Source organism: Anomaloglossus baeobatrachus, chromosome 7 (genome assembly GCF_048569485.1).
Source record: "Anomaloglossus baeobatrachus isolate aAnoBae1 chromosome 7, aAnoBae1.hap1, whole genome shotgun sequence".
Lineage (NCBI taxonomy): Eukaryota > Metazoa > Chordata > Amphibia > Anura > Aromobatidae > Anomaloglossus > Anomaloglossus baeobatrachus.
Window position 1 is genome coordinate 58,100,255 of NC_134359.1, and position 21,624 is coordinate 58,121,878.

General features: G+C 46.3%; 1 protein-coding gene across 1 annotated transcript in view; it reads right to left on the reverse strand.

Moving 5' to 3' along the window:
* SLC25A12 (solute carrier family 25 member 12) overlaps positions 1-21,624 on the reverse strand; it is a 215,283-nt gene that overhangs the window by 113,010 nt on the left and 80,649 nt on the right. The window contains exons 7-9 of the mRNA XM_075317328.1: positions 14,380-14,518; positions 11,614-11,707; positions 10,202-10,286 (exon numbers count right to left, since the gene is read on the reverse strand). Of these exons, the coding sequence (XP_075173443.1) occupies positions 10,202-10,286; positions 11,614-11,707; positions 14,380-14,518 (318 nt within the window). The remainder of the gene's footprint in view (positions 1-10,201; positions 10,287-11,613; positions 11,708-14,379; positions 14,519-21,624) is intronic.

Consider the following 21,624-nt stretch of genomic DNA (forward strand, 5'->3'; position numbering starts at 1 on the left):
TGTACTATCAAGGTTTTGGGATTTTTGTAGGGTTTTTCTCTGGCCACCATCAGTCCCTTTCCTATCCTGTCCTATTGAGTCAGTAGGGCCTCACCTTTTGCTAATCCTATCATCCATCTGTGTATTGTGTTTTCCTATATCACCGCAGTCTTTGAATGTGGGGGGCTAGCTATTCTTTATCTATTTTCTGAGGCAGAGAGTTATTCATCTTTCCTTCCTTTAGGATAGCTAGTTCTGCGGCTGGGTTCGTGGTGCACAGGATGTTAGTTCACCCCTCGGCTACTTCTAGTGTTGATGGTTAGTAAGGGGATGGCGGCCAGATTAGTTGCCAATGCTCTTGTCACCTTTTACCAATGACTTATCGTGGTCTTCCATGGTTCCGGATCATAACAGGTCCGCTCATCTCTACTCACTTTGTATTGACTGTAACCGCTTCCTTCACTGCTTTGGAGTGGCTGCAGGGAGAATATAACTTCATTTTCTCCCTCTCCTGTAGCTGCCTGCACAGAATTTAACACCATTTACCTACAGATTAACCCTATATCTGCAGGTAAATAGCATTTCTGGGAGGTGACAGGTTCCCTTTAACACAATAAATCTTACAAATTTAGTAACCATTTCCAAGCCTATTATCCAGCGGCTTACAAGACCCTCAGTGCAGCACATCTCTGCCGTACGGGGAAGGAAGGGGGTAAGGTTAGGATTCTGCTGCATGAATACAGTAATTAGGTTTGATTAATCACCGCTGTGACATTAATCAGTCTGGATTCTCTCTCAGGCTTTGCTCAGACAACTAATTTTTCTGCCCCAACAGGTGTCTCATAAACGGCATTCAGAGCAGCAATATATAGAAAGCAGCCGACAGTCATCAGCGATGTGATTCTGTCAGTCTCCGTACATGTCAAAACAGCACATTGAGGTGAAGCACACTGCCAGGATGAGCAAATGGCATTTACACATGGAAGCTATAAAATAAAAAATAAACCTAGATACTAAGCCATGTTACAATATCTCCATCTGCTTTTATTGTTTATATATAATGGGAAGGATCTGTTCCATTGTTGCCTGGACATCGCATTGCACAAGTGTAGAAGGATTTAAAGGGTTGTCGAACCTTAGGCTACAAGTTCGCAGTCACTATGTGACTGCAAATTTGTGAATCCTCACAACACAAACAGTGCACACACTGTCAGGACTCTCCGGTGCCAGGCAAGTGACCACAAGAATGTGGTTTGCATGTGCTGACTAGACGGGTGCAGCCTTGCTCAATGTAAGTGTCTTTACTGATTGCAGACTTGTAGCCTAAAGGGGGCTTTACACGCTGCGACATCGCTAATGCGGAGTCGTTGGGGTCACGGAATTTGTGACGCACATCCGGCCGCATTAGCGATGCCGTTGCGTGTGACACCGATAAGCGATTTTGCATCGTTGCAAAAACGTGCAAAATCGCTAAATCGGCGACATGGGGGTCCATTCTTAAAAATCGTTACTGCAGCAGTAACGAAGTTGTTCCTCGTTCCTGCGGCAGCACACATCGCTGCGTGTGACGCCGCAGGAACGAGGAAGCTCCCCTTACCTGCCTCCCGGCTGCTATGCAGAAGGAAGGAGGTGGGCGGGATGTTACGTCCCGCTCATCTCCGCCCCTCCGCTGCTATTGGGCGGCGGTTCAGTGACGTCGCTGTGACGCCGCACGGACCGTCCCCTTAGAAAGGAGGCGGTTCGCCAGTCACAGCGACGTCGCCGGACAGGTAAGTATGTGTGACGGCTCTGGGCGATGTTGTGCGGCACGGGCAGCGATTTGCCCGTGTCGCGCAACAGATGGGGGCGGGTACCCACACTAGCGATATTGGGACCGATATCGCAGTGTGTAAAGTAGCCTTAAGGCCAGAAAACCCCTTTAAAGAGGACCACCCACCATGATGTTCACATATAAACTAAAGCTAGTGCTATACTGGCACTATCATGCTGATTCTATACATACCTTTAGTTGTGAGATCGAGATCAGATGTATACTTTCTGAAATATAGGCAAGTAAAGTTTGTGAAATGCACTGTTATTTGATGAGAGATGCAACGGTATATCTAATAGGTGGGTCGGGTTTTGCTAGTTATTCCCGCCCCTGTTTGTCTATCCTTCCTCCCCCCTGTCCGTCCTCCCTCCTTCCTCCCTCTGTAATAACAGAGACAGGAGGAGGAAGGACAGGCAGCAGACAGGGGCGGGAATAATTAACAAAACCCAACCCACCTATTAGATATTCTGTTGCACCTATCAATCAAATAACTGCATTTCACAAGCTTTACTTGTCTGTATTTCAGAAAATATACATCCGATCTCACAACTAAAGGTATGTATAGAATCAGCATGATAGCGCCAGTATAGCACCCACTTTAGTTTCTATAGGAAAATCCTGGTGGATGGTCCTCTTTAATGCACAGGCAGCGTTAGGAAACCGCTTTGTCGTCTTCTTTTAGGGATCCACATTTCTGTTTGTGTTTTAAAATGCAAGGGAAAAAAATGCTATGAGATTCAAGATACTTTGTTGGCATTTTGCAAATGCATCTTTGGTGGCAGTTTTAATTTTATGACATTTTGTACATGAGCTGATCCTAGCACTTCAGCAATACTCATAAATACCAATGAGGAAAGATCCAGTAAAGCTCCATAGAAAGCTGAAACGTAACTGGTGTGAATCCTTAATCAAAGTATTGTAGTGCGCATGTGCAGGCGGTCTTTTACCTTTCCTCGCGCCTGCGCATTACAGTACTTTGCTCTACCTTCAGTGGGGCAGATTAAAGTGCACATGAGCAGGAGTACAATGGAGGATTCTGTCTGGATGACGTAGGACGCGTCGTCCACACGGTGCTGGGAAGGAGGACGGGGACTGCACAAGATGGACCCCAGAGCACTGACACCCATTGGACCTTGCTACCCCCTAGGTGAGTATAATAAAGGTGTTTTTTTACATTTTACAGGGCGGCTTGAGCTCTTATATACAGTATTCTGGAATGCTGTATATAAGGGCTCACTGGTGGTGGCCGCAGCTTATAAGGGTGACAGCTTCCCTTTAATTTTCAGGAGCGCACCACCTCCTGCAAACAGGCAGCAGTAAGGCGGGGGAGTGGTGTGCTCCGAACTCTAAGTTCAGACATCTGTGTTGGGTTGAATTTTACCAAGTTCATATAGGATAGTTTTGTCACATATTTTTATGCTCTTTTTTTCTATAATAATATTGTCCTTTGTGTGAAAGAGAACCATAGAGCTTATTACAGTATGTGTACCGAAACCACAGTGAACGGACTTGTGCTCTTAGGCTATGTGCGCACGTTGCGTTTTTTTGCATTTCTGCAGCGTTTTGAGCAGCAGCGTCACATTGACAAAATTCATGCGTTCTGGTTCCCCTGCAAAGTCTATGAGAATCATGCAAAATCTGTGCGCACGATGCTTTTTGAAACGCAGCGTTTTGATTGTCAAAAATTTGACAAAATCTCTGCGTTAAGAAAAGCAGCATGTCAATTCTTTTGTCTGTTTTGGCTGCGTTCTACACCCATTGAAATCAATGAGTTGTAGAAAAACACTGCCAAAATGTTAAGCAGTGCGTTTGCACTGCATTTTTGTTGCGATCTGCATGTTTTTTTGACATAAACACAGGTCTTTTGTCTTTCTCTCTCTCTCGGTCGGTCTGTCTCTCTCTCGAGGTCTCTATCTCTATCTCTCTCTCTGTCCATGTCGGTCTCTACCTCCCACCCCCTCTCTCATACTCACCGATCCCTGATCACCGGCGTGGCGCTGCACGGCGTTCACACTGTGGCAGCTTCTCTTTTGAAAATGCCGGCCGCTCATTAATCCATCTCGTATTCCCTGCTTCCCCCGCCCACCGGCGCCTATGATTGGTTGCAGTCAGACATGCCCCCACGCTGAGTGACAGCTGTCTCACTGCAACCAATCACAGCCACCGGTGAGCGTGTCTATATCGAGCAGTAAAAAAATTAAATAAATAATTTAAAACAAAAAAGACGACGTGCGGTCCCCCCCAATATGGATACCAGCCAGGGTAAAGCCACACGGCTGAAGGCTGGTATTCTCAGGATGGGGAGCTCCATGTTATGGGGAGCCCCCCAGCCTAACAATATCAGCCAGCAGCCAGCCGGAATTGCCGCATCCATTAGATGCGACAGTCCCGGGACTCCACTCGGCTCATTCCGAATTGCCCTGGTGCAGTGGCAAACGGGGTAATAAGGAGTTAATGGCAGCAGCCCATAGCTGCCACTAAGTCCTAGGTTAATCATGGCAGGCGTCTCCCCGAGATACCTTCCATGATTAACCTGTAAGTTAAAGAAAATAAACACACACAACGAAAAATCCTTTATTTGTAATGAAAGATAAAAAAAAAAACAAAAAACACTCTTTCACCACATTACTAACCCCTCAAAAACACCTCCAGGTCCGACGTAATCTACACAAGGTCCCATGACGCTTTCAGCTCTGCTACATCAGAAGCTGACAGGAGCAGCAGTAGAACACTGCCGCTCCTGTGAGCTCCATGCAGCAACTGAAGTGAGTCGCACGATCAGCTGTGCTGTCACTGAGGTTACTCGCAGCCACCGCTCTCAGGTGGAGGACTGCAGTTGTGGCCGCGAGTAACCTGAGTGAAAACACAGCTGGTTGCGCGGCTCACTGCAGTCACTCAGGGGATTTGCGATCACAGGTAAGTCCTTCACGTGTGACCACAAATCAAGCCGCGACACACACACAGAGCTGTGCAATCACAAAAAAGTCAGGTGAAGTTCATCTGAGTTCATTCTGATTGCGTGGCTCTGTCTCACAGTCAGCCATGCTCTTTTTGACAAAGCGGTCCCACTCGGCTCTGCTGCAAGTCTATGGGGATGCTGCAAAGCCGAGTGGGACCGCTCTGTCAAAAATGTGCATTCTGGAAGCATCCAGAAAGCATGAATTCAGCAGGAATTCTGCTGTAACAATGCATCTCAGAACGCAGCTTTTCAGCTGCGTTCTGAGACGCACATGCAGTGACTAATAGAACGCAACATGCGCACATAGCCTTATGGTTCTGTTTACATCCGGCCGCGGCCAGGGCTGAAAACAGCTAATAAATGGGAGTGCCGGACAAATTATCAGACCCCCAGTGATCTAATAATGATGACCTACCCTGAGGATAGCTTCTGAGGATAGGTCATCAAAACTCTAGAAAACCCTTAAAAAAAAAAAAAAAAAAGAAGATTTCGATGATGTTTCGATCAATGATATTTTTGACAATTATGAAAAAACAATCTTGGGAAGGAAACATATTAATGGATGTGCTGGGTGGTTAATCTAATGGAATAGTCCATAACCAATAACAAAATTATCATTCAAAATTACCTTCTTATTAAAAGAAAAAAAAAAAGTTTGACAAGTTCCATTAATCCTGGGAGAACTTGGGAAACTTTCAAAATCTTTTCAAAACCTTTTAAAATCTCCTTGGAAATCTGTCATATTTACTCTTATGTCACTGTAGATCTCCCTTCGCCCGGATGATCTAACCATTCTGTTTAGTGCAGACTTTCGGCTTTGCTTGATGTTCTGCACCGGCTTCCTGGAATAACTTTAGACTTTCTCAATAAAGTCTGTTTGCAAAACGTAAGGAAAGAAAGGAGCGGGAAAGAATAAGATTACGTTCTGGTGTCATTTGTCTCTGTTGGTGGGCCAGCGAAGTTCAGTGTTGTGACATTCACCAGCCTGGAGCGACAGGTTGTGAGCAATTTTAGAAATAAGTTAGAACCCGACTTCCTGAACATCTGTTCTTAACACTTCTGCCGCACCGAGCAAGCCTAGCCGGTACGGACTGTACATGGGAGACATTAGCCTGGAAGATGTAATAGAAACTCAAATTCTAATTATGGTAAAAATGGAAAACTAATAAAAACTTCAGAATGGCAACATAATATCAGTGAATGCTAAGTGTTTAAAGAGGACCTGTCGCCAAGCCAAATAGGGCCAATTTTTGCCTTTTTTATTCCCGCCTAACCCTCGTTGCTCACGGGGTAATAATGCAGAGCAGCGTATATGTGACGCCCCTGCCTCTGTCAGGGTGTCACAGGGAATTGCACCCCTGTATCTCATGGTGCAGAACCCACCCTCCATGGTTCTGGGATCCTAACTACCGGTATTGCTTCCATCAGCACTCAAATCCTAACCACATCTCACACCTGTCAGGCACACCAGTGGGCGGTCTAGCTGGAATAGGGCCACCCGCCTAGGGGTCAGGCAGACTGGTGGGAGGGAAGGAAGCAAATTCTTAGTGTAGTCCTCAAAGAGTGAGGAGCTGAGGGAGTTGGAGCTCCCTGTGTGACCTTGGTTGGGTCGCAGAAGGTGGTCTTGGACCAGAGGAGTCGGAGACCCGGTCGCAGGGTATTGGAAGAGATGTAATAGACTTAGTTTTGGAGAACGGTCGGCACCAGGACGTCAGTAACCGGACCGGTACCGAACACGGCGTGGTACAGGACCCTAGGTCAGGGAGTAGCTTCACGCAACCTGATAATTAACCTGTGGAGGTTAGTCTCTTTATGAACTTTCCCAAGAGCTCAGAGATCGAAGGAATCAACACAACGAGGGGGATAGGACTTTCCAGTGTATGCAGCCAACTGAAATCCCAAGTGTCAGCCATCAAGAGCACAGCTCCACTATACCATTATAGGGAGCAGGACCTTGACAGCTTCAAGCCGAAGGGTCACTTAGGAACATCTACACAATTGTGCAAGGAGGTAGGCTCCGGACCACTAAGCAATACCAGTGGGGACGGAATCCCAGACAGGCTCCCCAAAGCGGCAGCGGTACCCAGAGATTTGGTTTACTCCTGTCTCCTGTATCAGAGTCTGCTTATTGGCCGCACTAACAACTGCACCACCTTAGTGAGTACACTGTCCTCCCCGGGTCCTTGCCTGCGCACATCACCTCCATCGTACCATCCACCAACCCTCCTGAGCCCCGGGGCCTTCCCTACCTATGGAGGGATCACCATCTGGCAGCCCCGCTCCATTAGCCCCGGGTACTCCCATCGGCAGCGGCAGTACTCTCCTTACTGAGAACAACGGGTAACGTCACAAACTTTCTCCCCCCCCTTTTTATTTGAGTGGCCGCTGAGCCCCGGGTCCGGGGACCCTCGAGCCACCGCAAAACCACCGGATCCGAGCAGTCCGACTGCTGCAGGAGCGGTACATGTAAAGTCACACCCCTTCCACTAAATGACACTGTGAGCACCATTCCCTTGGTAAAGACGATAGAAATTAGTGCTAAATAAAAAAGTCCATTTGTTTGGAACCACATTGAAGATTTACAAAGAAAAAAACTGAATATTCAAGGGAGCGATGGTAATTTGTTTAAAGGGAAAACTGGCGACCACAAGGATACATGATTTGTAATCAGAAACACTGGTGCTGGACAGCTGCTACTTGGCACTGTACGCTTAGGAAATTCTGAGTTAATAGATCTCATCTGCTCTATTGGACAATGAAAAAAAATCAGCTGCAGAAAGTTTCTCGCCTTGAAGAAATCACAATAAGGCCCCGTGTGCACACAAAAGTTATGTTTCTTCAGCAAAAAACGCACCCTCTGGCCGAAAAATGCATAAAAAAACGCATGCGTTTTTACCGCGGTTTGGTGCGGTTTTGGTGTGTTTTTGGTACGGTTTTTCCCTGCGTTATGTCCCTGTGTTTTTTTAAATTGTCAATGGCAAAATAAAGGGAAAAACGAAGAGACCTGCAGAAAAAAAGTGACAGGCTGCTTGTTTTTGCTGCGGAAAATCTGCAGCAAAACCTTTAAAGGAAAAAAGAAGCAACGTGCGCGCAGCATTTCGGATTTCTCAAAGACTTTGCTGGGGAAGGACTGCATGAAGCTTATGAACAAAAACTGCACCAATTCTGCAGCAAAAACACAGTGTGTGCACAGGGCCTAAAACAAGATGTCTCATGTAATGCAAAGATTTAATACTAACCATGTAATGACTAATTTGTCCTGTAGAGGCGCTGCAGGAAAACTAAAAACTTACTATATTCCTTATAGCAGATCATTGGGGCTCCTATGATCACCATATATTTTGGGAACTTTCTTCATTAAAGGGATTGTGAAAAATGAACAATGCCTTGAGCTGCACAAGTTTGATCATGGAATTAAAAATGAACTATCAGAATATTCAATGTCCCAGTGAATTATCTATCATGATTTAAATTGTCATATGCTGGATTTTCCAGCTTACAAGACTACTTTTTAACCCCTGAACATCTTCTCAAAAGTCGGGGGTCGTCTTATACACCGGGTCTTGTCTTATAGGTTGTATAATTACGGTCATAGCAAACAGGCTCACAGGACGCTCTAGGGGGTGCGGCATGGCGAGCAGCATTGATCTGTGGACTGCGATGGTGTCTCAGCGACGGGTGCATTGATCAGTGGGCGGCTGGGCTGTGAGGGTATCTCAGGTGTATTAAGCTGACTGCCGGCTCCATTGAATCTCCCCCGGTTAATGCGATGAACTTCAAGAAACTGGCCGTGGAGGTGGCGCATGCGCAGATTAATGCAGTGGGCTTAAAGAAAATGGCCGCGGAGTCCTATCTTCGCACACGCGGCCTCCGTGGCCATTTTCTTGAAGTCCATCTCGTCAACCATGGGCAATTCAATGGAGCAGGCAGTCAGCGCTCAGTGCACCTGCCGCCGAGACACCGCATCCTGTGACAGCTCTGAAAACTGCCGGCCCACACATCAATGGTGCCCTCCGCGACACCCCCGAGCATGTCCTGAGATCCTGCCTCCTATGACCCGGCTCCACCACCGTCGCCCTAGTAAGCCATATCCGGGGGATTCAATGGCGCCCGCCGCGACACCCTCAAGCGCGTCCTGGGACCCTGCCTCCTATGACGCCACTCCCCCGCTGTCACCCTGGTAAGCCATAAGCAGGAGATTCAATTGAGCCCGCCGCTACACCCCTGAGCCCACAGTATCGCCTTCCTTTGTTGGAAGAGGGGTAGTCTTATACATTAAGAATATCCCAAACTCTATATTTTCACTGGAAAAGTTAGGGGGTCGTCTTATACGCTGGAAAATACGGTACATGTTTTGAGAATAAGTCAAATAGGTGAATGTTTTTTTGTGCTAGCCATAAATTTTACTTCTTTTTTTGCACTACACAAAAAATATTAATTTTGGATTTTATGTGATATATCAACACTAAGTAGTATGTGTGAAGTGTAAAGGAAATGAGACATTGTTTTTTAAATATTTTAAAAATAAAAAATCTGAAAATTGTGAAGTGCATTTGTATTCAGCCCCCCTGAGTCAAAAGGGGACCACCTTTTGCTGCAATATCTGCTGCAAGTCTATAGGCTGATTTGTTAGCCCATTCTTCTTTGCAAATTAGCTCTAGAAGGACGGCTATGTCTTAATAGGTTTCGCAAATTAGCTCCAGGTGGACAATCTTGGTAGGTTTGCAGTTGTGCCATACTCCTATTTTTGGATGATGGGTTGAACAGTGCTCCGTGAGATGTTCAGACCTTGGACTATTTTTTTTTTTTTTTTTAACTTAACGCTGCTTTACTCTTCTCCACAACTTTTTCCCTGACCTGTCTGGTGTGTTCCTTGATTTTCATTATGTGGCTTGATCCCTAATATTCTCAAACGAACCTCTGAGGCCTTTGCTGAACAGTTGCAGTTATACTGACATTAAATCACACACAGTTGGACTTAATTTAATAATTAGGTGATGTCTGAATGAAATTGGTGTATCAGACTACAGGGGTCTGAATACAAATGCACGTCACAATCTTCATTTTTTTTTTTTTTTTTTTTTTTTTTTTTTTTAAATATTTAGAAAACCATGTTTCCTTTTCTTTATAATGAAGCAATCTTGGTTACTTTGTTATGTGATATTACTTAAAATCCCAATAAAATACATTTAGTTTGTGTGTGTAATGTAAAAAAAAAAATCAGTAGTATAGAGTAGGGGTATGAATACTTTTCCAAGAAACTGTAAAATTATTTTTCAATATAGTTTTTCACATATTGAAAAAAATTTGTAAATCTTTATTTCATAAACGCTAGAGAACATTTTTCCTAAACTAAAGTAGTAAAGCATGGCTTGTGCAGAATTTTTAAACAGATATTTTACATTTATATTTGTGTATTTTTTTTTGCCTGGTGTTTTTGAGCTTTCACCTACCTGTCTCTGGAGTTCAGCGAGGTTGTAAGGTAACGCCCCTTCTTCTAAGGGTGCTATTCTTTCGATATCTGTAAGAGTAAGACGTCTGGAAAAAAAATAGCAAAAACATATATATCAGGTCTCCACAAAATGATGCACTAGTAAAATAAGAAAAATTACAAGAAACGTGATAAAGGATTTACATATTTAAGTGAAAGTTCGCGGGATCATCCCAATTCCACCTACACCGTGAAAGCATTAAAGGGGTTGTAACATGAAGATAAGGAATGTTCATATCCTACGTTAAGGAATAAAGACATCATATAAAGGGTTTCCCTATTCAACACTCCTGTAAGAGTCAGGGGCATATACATTACAGGAAGGGCTGGAGCATTATACGTACATCACAGACAGAGCTGGGGGCATAAACATCACAGGAGGGGCTGGGAGCATATACATCACAGGAGGGGCTGGGAGCATATACATCACAGGAGAGGCTGTAGGCATATACATCACAGGAGAGGCTGTAGGCATATACATGTCCCAGCCCCTTGTATGAAGTATGTGCCCACAGTGTCTGCTGTGATGTAAATACAGCAGTCCCAGCATCTCCTATGTGATCTATATACATCAGTCCCAGAGTTTCCTATGTGATGTATATGTCCCCAGCTTCTCCAGTGATGTATGTGCCTCCAGTGTCTCCTGTGATTTATATACAGCAGTCACAGCGTCTCCTCTGTGATGCATATACAGCAGTACCAGTGTCCCAGTGTGTCCTATGTGATGTATATGCCCCCAGCCCCTCCAGTGATGTATGTGCCTCCAGCATCTCCTATGTGATATATGTGCCTCCAGAGTCTTCTGTGATGTATATACAGCAGTCCCAGCGGCTCCTATGTGATGCATATACAGCAGTCCCAGTGTCTCAGTGTCTCCTATGTGATGTATATGCCTCCAACCCCTCCAGTGATGTATGTGTCTCCAGCATCTCCTGTGATGTATATACAGCGTCTGTTATGAGATGTATATAGTTTATCAATCTTCTAAATCTTACTATCACCAAGAGTTGACTACACTCCAGACCAAGACAAACCTGAAAAGGCAGCTGTGAGATGCAACATGATTAGTATCACCAAACATCACAGCCACACCAAATAGAAGCAGCTCCGGTCACCGCAGTAGGGGAGAGTTAATTAATTGTATGACAAAATATAGCAGGGTCATTTTCACATTGATAATTTTGTGCAGCCCCTGAAGGTTGGTAGAAATTTCCAAATGGCCCCCGGCAGAAAAAAAGGTTCCCCACCCCTATTTTAGATGTACTGCAAACAGTATAAAAATGATTGGAAAGATAGGCTGCCTTTATATAAAATACAGAATTTATTTTTTCTTGTTCTAAAAAACCCCCCAAAAAACAAAGATAAAGCACTTACCCAGTTGCATTGAATAAATCTGATAGTTGATACAGAATGTCAATTTCCAGTGGAGTGATCTGCCCAAATTTGTTTGCAGAATTTGCAAATTCCTCTGAAAAATTCAACAAGAAAGAATTTTAAAATTTTTAACAATTTTTGTGGCCCTATAATTTACAACATAAGAGTATTGAAACCCACAATTTGCTTGTGTTTTGACATACTACATGAAGTATTGGTAACATTATTGTTGAGTTAATGTACTTAAAGCTGTATTTCATAAATGTATGCGGGTTCCTCCTCTCTGGAACTCCCATTAATATCAATGGAGAAAGTGGCCTTTTTACTATATAAAAGGGACCTAGAAGTAAGAGTCGCACCTGTCCAACTTTTTTTTTTACATTCTCGATAAACTATAAAATGTTTAAAGAGAGTCTGCCAGGACAAAATGACTGTTCAAACCAAGCACAGGTGGTGCTCAATGCACCCTTTGGCATAGCCAAGCAGATCAATGCACCTTCTCATCTACTACATAAGCCCTTTTCTCTAAGTTACTTATGGAATTGTTGAACTGTAGATAGTGTGTGTATTTCTGTCATGCCCCAGACTTTACAACATGGATTTATACCCAGACTTCTCAGATACTCAGCTGTGAACAAAAGAGTAGTCTCCTAAACTATGATGATCTTAAAAGAGAATCTGTGACTTAGGCTACTTTCACACATCCGGTTTTTGCTCTGCAGCACAATACGGCGCTCTGCAGAAAAACCGCAACCTTTTTTTTACGCCGGTTGCGGGTTTTTTTTGCATAGACTTACATTAGTGCCGTATTGTGCCGCATGGGCTTGCGTTTGGTCCGTTTTTTCCGCATGCGGCAGATTTGGCCGATGCCGCGGCCGGATGGAACGTTGCCTGCAACGTTTTTTGCTCCTGCAAAAAAACTGCATCGCGCCGCCTCCGGTCGCTGCGGCGCATTTTTCAATGCATGCCTATGGACGCCGGATGCGGCGCGATGCGGAAAAAACGCATCCGGCCGCCGCATGCGGTTTCTTCCACTGTGCATGCTCAGTAGCGTGCCGCAACCGGAAAAAAACGGACGGGCCGCATGTAAAAACTTATGCAAAGGATGCGGTGTTTTCGCCGCATCCGTTCCATAGGTTTCACAGCCGGATTGAGCCGCACTGCTCAAACCGGATGTGTGAAAGTAGCCTAAGGCGGGCTTTGCACGCTGCGACATCGGTAACAATGTGTTACCGATGCTGCAGCGATAGTCCCGCCCCGTCGCACGTGCAATATCTAGTGAAAGCTGCCGTAGCGATTATTATCGCTACGGCAGTTTCACACGCACATACCTGCCGTGCGACGTCCCTCTGGCCGGCGACCCGCCTCTTTCCTAAGGGGGCGGGTCGTGCGGCGTCACAGCGATGTCACACGGCAGGCGGCCAATTGAAGTGGAGGGGCGGAGATGAGCAGGATGTAAACATCCCGCCCACCTCCGTCCTTCTCATTGCAGCCGGCGGCAGGTAAGGTGAAGCTCCTCGCTCCTGCGGCTTTACACACAGCGATGTGTGCTGCTGCAGGAGCGAGGAACAACATCGCACCTGTCGCTGCACCGGCATTATGGAAATGTCGGAGGCTGCAGCGATGATACGATAACGACGCTTTTGCGCTTGTTCATCGTATCAAAAAGGATTTGCACGTTGCGATATCGACTGCGACGCCGGATGTGCGTCACTTTCGATTTGACCCCATCGACATCGCACGTGCAATGTCGCAACGTGCAAAGCCGCCCTAAGTCAAAAGTGTCCAGTTTTATCCCAAATTGGGACTTGAAACGATACGTTTCTCTATTCAGAAGTTAGAGTAAGTTCAAAGGCAGGCAACTAGATTATTACAAGGAATGGAGGCCGCCCGTATGATGAAAGGATGGAAAAGTTGGATTTGTTTAGCTTAGAAAAAAGATGTCTCAGAGGAGATCTCATTTCTATGTATAAATACATGTGTGGTCAATATAAAGGACTGGCACATGACTTATTCCTTCCAAAGACAATACTAAGGATCAGGGGGTGGAAGAAAGGCGATTCCGGCAGCTAAATAGGAAAGGGTTCTTTACAGTTAGAGCAGTCAGACTGTGGAATGCCCTACCGGAAGAGGTAGTAATGGCAGATACTGTAGCAACTTTTAAAAAAGGGCTGGATGATTTCCTCAGTGCACACAATATTGTCGGTTATAAATGATTTAGTGACAAAAATATATAATTAGTGGAGGAAGGTTGAACTAGATGGACCTAGGGTTTTTTTCAACCTATGTAACAACAAATTTACATATAGTATGAAATATAAACAAAAGTGGCTATTTTTGCTCTTATTTTGTTCCTGCTGCTCCCTTCAGTATTCACCTTCTTTCTTTTTAAAAATCCACTATATGGTTCCAGTGATTTGGGCTTTTTAATTTGTGTTAATTGTTATTGAGGGGGCGTGGCTCATGGGGTAATTATGCATAAAAGTCTAAAGACACACCTCAGACACTCCTGCGAGCCACATCCTTTTGTAAAGACCAGAAAAATTTGCACTAAATAAAAAGACCCATATGTCTAGAACCGTATGGCGGATTTTAAAATAGAAGAGAGAATATTATAAGAGAAAAACCTGTCCACTTCTGACCTGGTGACATGTCCCCCTTTAAGAGGCCAGAAAACAGTTCATAAAGTCATAGTAAACACTTCTTCACTACTATTTATACATTTCTAACAATACACAAGAGAAAGTATAAAGGAAAAAGAGCTACCTTTGGTGACCTCCAAGTCTCTTCTGGAGCCTGCTAAAGTGCTGTAAATCTTTCTTACGAGCTCCATATTATTTAGTAAAGAGTTAAAAGCGTTGAAGTAGGAGAAGCTCACTTGGTGGGAGATGCTTCCCCCTGCAGCCTAAAAAAATAGGAAAAATTGATTAGGAGTTGCTTTTTACATTTACATTTGGATTACTTTTAGTCTAAAGGGCACTTTACACGCAGCGACATTGCTGCTGATGTCGCTGGTGTAAGCACCCACCCCCGTCGGTTGTGTGTCACGGGCAAATCACTGCCTGTGGTGCACAACATCACTAACACCGGTCACACTACTTACCTGCCTAGCAACGTCGCTGTGACCGGCTATCCGCCTACTTTCTAAGGGGGCGGTTCGTGCGGCGTCACAGCAGCGTCACTCAGCATCCGCCCAATAGAAGTGAAGGGGCGGAGGAGATGAGCGGGCCGTAACATCCTACTCACCTCCTTCTTTCCTCATTGCCAGCGGCCGCAGGTACGGTGATGTTCCTCGCTCCTGCGGTGTCACACATTGCGATGTGTGCTGCCGCAGGAACGACGAACAACCTGCGTCCGGCAACAGGAACAATATTTGGAATTTGAAAGACATGTCAACGATCAGGGAAGTAATTTTGAATGTTAACAGTCGATCGTAGCTGTCACACGCTACGACGTCGCTAACTAGGCTGGATGTGCGTAACAAATTCCGTGACCCCAACGACATCTCGTTAGCGATGGCACAGCTTGTGAAGCCCCCTTTACAGTTACATTTAGATCTTTCGACCCGTGGAAGCACTTCGCCTCAGTGAGAAACAGACTCTCCCTCCCCACCTATGTAACTTTCATATGATTGCACATTAAAAACTGCAGAACCCCACTGTGAAGTGCCACCTTCCTTCCTTCTTTGGATTCATCTGACTTCTCCTGCAACATTGGCTGAGCACCATCGTGGACTGCTGGAAGTCCGTTATTCAGTGGAACTACGATCTGTGAGTACCTACCTGCGGCTGCAGTGCTATCTCCATTTATCTTTGTCAATGTATTATAAACTTATTTGGAGATATTGAGCCTGGGCTTCATAAGCCTGCTGATTTCATCCTTGATTCTACCACTCTTGTTTTGACCTGTGCCTTGCTCCTGACCTTCACCAGGCTTGTTAACTATCCTACTGCCAACCCACTAAATTGGCCAGTAGCTACTCCATGGACACAACCCAGGGGCTTATGCATTGAAAGTGAGATCCCTGTGGATACTTGGTGCAGAATAAGTGTATAGCAAATTAGCAAAATTTTATAATTTGACAGAAAGGTAATTGATGTTTGTAAGCTGTCAACTAATGGATGCAACCCTTCACAAAATCTGCAGTATATATACAGCCAAGTTTGCTTCAGACATGGTGGATGCCAGAAAACTTATAAACAAAAGCCAAAAATTAAAGAGTGGCTACGGTGGGAAGGGGTTAAGAAATAATCAAGAAACAGAGTTTATCCAGACCAGACAGGGTTCATGAGAGGTAGTGAGGCTAGAGACAATAATACTAAGAAATTGAACCTTCTACAGAGAGTCAGAATGAAGTCCAAGCTCCATATGCTCTCATCTACTGATGTTGAAATAGCCTTTAATAGGGTAAATTGGTCCTTCATGAATGAGACACTCTGTGGTTAAGGTCTAGGGTCTAACATACACAAACTAACCTCCAGGGTAAAAGTAAATGAAGTTTTATCACTGGAGTTTACTATATATAACAGTACACATGCTCCCCATCTTCCTTAATTTTTTATACTTGAACTGGAGCCCGTCAGGAGTAGAGATGAGCGAACCGGTCCCGGTTCGGCTCGAGGTCGGTTCGCCGAACGGAACTCCCGTTCGAGTTCGGCTCGTCGAACGTTCGACGAACCGAACTCGAGCCAATAGGAAACAATGGCAGGCAATCACAAACACAGAAAAACACCTAGAAAACACCCTCAAAGGTGTCCAAAAGGTCACAAACAACTCACAACACATGGGAAAGTGACAAGGACATATACTCATGTGAAAACAAAAGAGCTGGACAAGGAAAAAGAGGAGGACACACAGATATATGAGTATATGCAAGGAAACATCGATTCCATTATTGTGCAACTTGAGCCCTGCTCATTTTAGGCTTCCAATCTGGATAAATTGCCTGAGCTCGCCACGTACGCCTTGGGGATCTTGTCATGTCCTGCAGCCAGCGTTCTCTCGGAACCTGTCTTCAGTGCTGCTGGGGGTCTGCTGGCAGATAAGCACACGCGTCTGTCCACTGACAATGTGGACATGGCTCTCAGAGGACTTTTCTTCCCCTGGGTCAGCCAGGGGACGGGAAAGGCACGCGTATTTTTGAGAGTGCTTCATGCAAAGCATCTTTTTCTTTTTCAAAAGGGGGCTCAACCCATGCCAGTCAAGTGGGGTGTGTGTGGCCCAGTTAGTGGAAACGAGGGAGACTGTGGTTGGAGTCCCCTCGCTGTGTCTCTAAAAGAACCAAGATGAACAAGTCATGGCTCTCAGAGGACTTTTCTTCCCCTGGGTCAGCCAGGGGACGGGAAAGGCACGCGTATTTTTGAGAGTGCTTCATGCAAAGCATCTTTTTCTTTTTCAAAAGGGGGCTCAACCCATGCCAGTCAAGTGGGGTGTGTGTGGCCCAGTTAGTGGAAACGAGGGAGACTGTGGTTGGAGTCCCCTCGCTGTGTCTCTAAAAGAACCAAGATGAACAAGTCATGGCTCTCAGAGGACTTTTCTTCCCCTGGGTCAGCCAGGGGACGGGAAAGGCACGCGTATTTTTGAGAGTGCTTCATGCAAAGCATCTTTTTCATTTTGAAAAGGGGCATCAACTGATGTCATTCAAGAGGGGTGTGTGTGGCCCATTTAGTGGAAACGAGGGAGACTGTGGTTGGAGTCCCCTCGCTGTGTCTCTAAAAGAACCAAGATGAACAAGTCATGGCTCTCAGAGGACTTTTCTTCCCCTGGGTCAGCCAGGGGACGGGAAAGGCACGCGTATTTTTGAGAGTGCTTCATGCAAAGCATCTTTTTCTTTTTCAAAAGGGGGCTCAACCCATGCCAGTCAAGTGGGGTGTGTGTGGCCCAGTTAGTGGAAACGAGGGAGACTGTGGTTGGAGTCCCCTCGCTGTGTTTTACATGCTTTTAGAAGGGCATGACATGGCTTGGAGGTTGACTTTCATCATCTGCAAACTGTTGGCTACCAAAATGCTGCCTTTCCAACAACTGTGGTTATAGACAATGAGGAACATATTGATGAAGATGAGACGCAGATACCCGATTGGGATGACAACTTAAATATTCGGTCAGGGCAAGAAGAGGCTCGGTCTGAGGGGGAGGGGAGTGCAAACACAACAATTGATGATGAAGTCCTAGATCACACCTACTGTCAACCCACAGTCAGACACTCGAGGAGGTCAACAGAGGCGGTGGAGGAGGATGCAACCGACGTCGAAGTAACCTTGCGCCTTCCTGGACACAGTCGGAGCACTGGTAGCACGTCTACAACTGCATCCTCAGCCACCACTCTGCCTCTGAGCATTATTCGGGGTGGATCAACAGGTCGCATGGCCTCTAAGCCTTGCCTAGCCTGGTCCTTTTTTGACATAAAAAAAGATCGCCCTAATTATGTGATCTGTAACATTTGGCATGGTTATCTTAGTAGAGGTCAAAACCTCAGCAGTTTGACAACTTCTTCCATGAATCGTCACATGAATAAATATCATATGGCCTGGTGGGAAGCTCACCGTGCTGCAATGCGGCCTAGCGGAGCCAACCATCCACCGCCTGCCCCTTCCAGTGCATCCGCGCGCTCGTCATCTTCTAGGACTGTGGGGACAGCTGTCACACCTGTTTTTCCACCCACAACTTCCACCACTGTAACCGCAACAGGCAGTTTGCTTGGTAGGTCGTCAGTTGGTTTGGAAGGGGAAACAAGTGATTGTGTACAGCTCTCTCAAACATCGATAGCACCAACGTTGGATGAAGGCAACATCATGTCTCCGCCTGCACTTTCCTCACAAACCTGCATTTTTCCAGGGACACCCTACTGAACACCGTCTACACACAGCAGCCAGATCTCTGTCCCTCAGATGTGGTCAAATAAAAGGCCACTTACTGCGACCCATGACAAAGCTAAGAGGTTGACTCTATCCCTCTGTAAGCTGTTGACTACAGAAATGCTGCCTTTCCGCCTAGTGGACACACAGGATTTTAGAGACCTTATGTCTGTCGCTGTGCCCCAGTACCACATGCCTAGTCGCCACTACTTCTCTAAGAAAGGTGTGCCCGCGCTACACCAGCATGTCACACACAACATCACCGCTTCCTTGAGAAACTCTGTGTGTGAACGGGTGCATTTCACCACCGATACTTTGACCAGTAAGCATGGACAGGGACGTTACATGTCGCTGACTGGCCACTGGGTAACTATGGTGATAGATGGTGAAGGGTCTGCTGCACAAGTCTTGCCGTCCCCACGACTTGTGTGTCAATCCTCTGTCTGTCCAAGTTCCGCCACTGCTTCTGCATCCTCCACCTCATCTGGGTCCTCCACCTCCGCCCCAAGCCTGCCTGGTCAGGCCACCAGCGTTCTCACTGCGCAGAAGGAATCACGCAACCCTCATTACTATGCTGGCAGCAGAGCGCAACGGCATCAGGCGGTCTTTAGCTTGACATGTCTTGGGAATAAGAGTCACACAGCTGAGGAGTTGTGGTCAGCTCTGCGGTCCGAGTTTAATAAATGGTTGTCTCCACTCAACCTGCAGCCTGGTAAGGCCGTGTGCGACAATGCTGCAAACCTGGGTGCGGCCCTTCGCCTGGGCAAGGTGACACACGTACCTTGTATGGCTCACGTGTTGAACCTTGTCGTCCAGCAATTTTTAACACACTATCCCGGCCTAGATGGCCTTCTGAACAGGGCACGAAAACTGTCTGCTCACTTCCGCCGTTCAAGCGCCGCAGCTGAGGGACTTGCATCGCTCCAGAAGTCTTTCGGCCTGCCGGTTCATCGCCTGAAATGCGATGTGGCGACACGCTGGAATTCAACTCTCCACATGTTACAGCGACTGTGGCAGCACCGCAGAGCCATGGTGCAATACGTCATGACGTATAGCCTGGGCCAACGAGATGCAGAGGTGGGGCAGATCACCCTGATGGAGTGATCTCAGATCAAGGACCTATGCACCCTTCTGCACAGTTTCGACATGGCGACGAATATGTTTAGCGCTGACAATGCCATTATCATCATGACGATTCCAGTCATTTACATGCTGGAGCACACGCTAAACACTATTCGGAGTCAGGGGGTGGGACAACAGGAAGGGGAGGAACTACAGGAGGATTCATATGCGCAAGACACAACAACATCACCAAGGTCCAGACGTTCATCATCACCAACGCGGCAGGCATGGGACCATGGGGGACAGGGATCAACAAGGGCGCATGGTAGCAGGCGAGATGTTGAGGAAGGTGCAGGAGGACATGAAGATATGGAGGACGAACTGTCCATGGACATGGAAGACTCAGCAGATGAGGGGGAGCTTGGTCAAATTTCAGTTGAAAGAGGTTGGGGGGAGATGTCAGAGGAAGAAAGAACGGTTAGCACCTCTATGCCACAAACACAGCGTGGACTTGGTCCGCATGGCTGCGCAAGACACATGAGTGCCTTCTTGTTGCACTACCTCCAACATGACCCTCGTATTGTCAAAATTAGAAGTGATGATGACTACTAGCTTGCCACACTATTAGATCCCCGGTACAAGTCCAAATTTTGTGACATAATTCCACCCATAGAAAGGGACGCACGTATGCAGGAGTATCAGCAGAAGCTGTTACTCGATCTTAGCTCGGCTTTTCCACCAAACAACCGTGCAGGTGAAGGGAGTGATTCTTCCAGTTGTAACTTGACAAACATGGGACGGCCTCGTCATCTTCAACAGTCTACCCGTACCAGTAGGACCGGATCTGGTGCTGGTAACAGCAATTTTATGGAATCTTTTAATAATTTTTTTAGACGCTCCTTTGCAAGGCCACCAGAGACAACAAGTCTGACACATAGTCAACGGATGGAGAGGATGATACAGGAGTATCTCCAAATGAACATCGATGCAATGACTTTTCAAATGGAGCCTTGCTCCTTTTGGGCTTCAAATCTAGAAAAATGTCCAGAGCTCTCCAGTTACGCCTTGAAGATTTTGTCGTGTCCAGCTGCCAGCGTTGTCTCTGAACGTGTCTTCAGTGCTGCTGGGTGTGTGCTGACAGATAAGCGCACGCGTCTGTCCAGTGACAATGTGGACAGACTGACGTTCATCAAAATGAACAAGTCATGGATCCACAAGGAATTTACTACCCCTGTGTCATCCTGGGGAGAGTAAATGCTTGTGGATTTGGAATGTGCTTGATGCAAATCAAAACATCCTGTTTGCAACTAGGTCACAAGTGCTGCCACTGAATGGGTGGGTGTGTGTGGGGCACAATTTTTGGAAAAAAGGGAGGCTCCGCTTGGAGTAACCCTTGCTTGCTGTGTTTTTTAAAAATGATACAAGATGAACAGATCTGAAGGCAAGATGAAGGCAACATCATGTCTCCGCCTGCACTTTCCTCACAAACCTGCATTTTTCCAGGGACACCCTACTCAGCACCGTCTACAGACAGCAGCCAGATCTCTGTCCCTCAGATGTGGACAAATAAAAGGCCATTTCCTGCGACCCATGACAAAGCTAAGAGGGTGACTTTATCCCTCTGTAAGCTCTTGGCTACGGAAATGCTGCCTTTCCGCATGGTGGACACACAGGATTTTAGAGACCTTATGTCTGTCACTGTGCCCCAGTACCAGATGCCCAGTCGCCACTACTTCTCTAAGAAAGGTGTGCCTGCGCTACACCAGCATGTCGCACACAACATCACCGCTTCCTTGAGAAACTCTGTGTGTGAACAGGTGCATTTCACCACCGATACTTGGACCAGTAAGCATGGATAGGGACGTTACATGTCGCTGACTGGGCACTGGCAAACTATGGTGAGAGATGGAGAAGGGTCTGCTGTACAAGTCTTGCCGTCCCCACGAGTTGTTTCAATCCTTGTTCTGTATGTAGAAGTTAATACACTGCTTCTGCCTCTTCAACCTCGTGTGGGTCCTCCACCTTGGCGCAAACCCTGTGTGGTCAGGCCACCCTTCCAAGCAACTGCGCACAAGGACTACCACACACCTCCTTA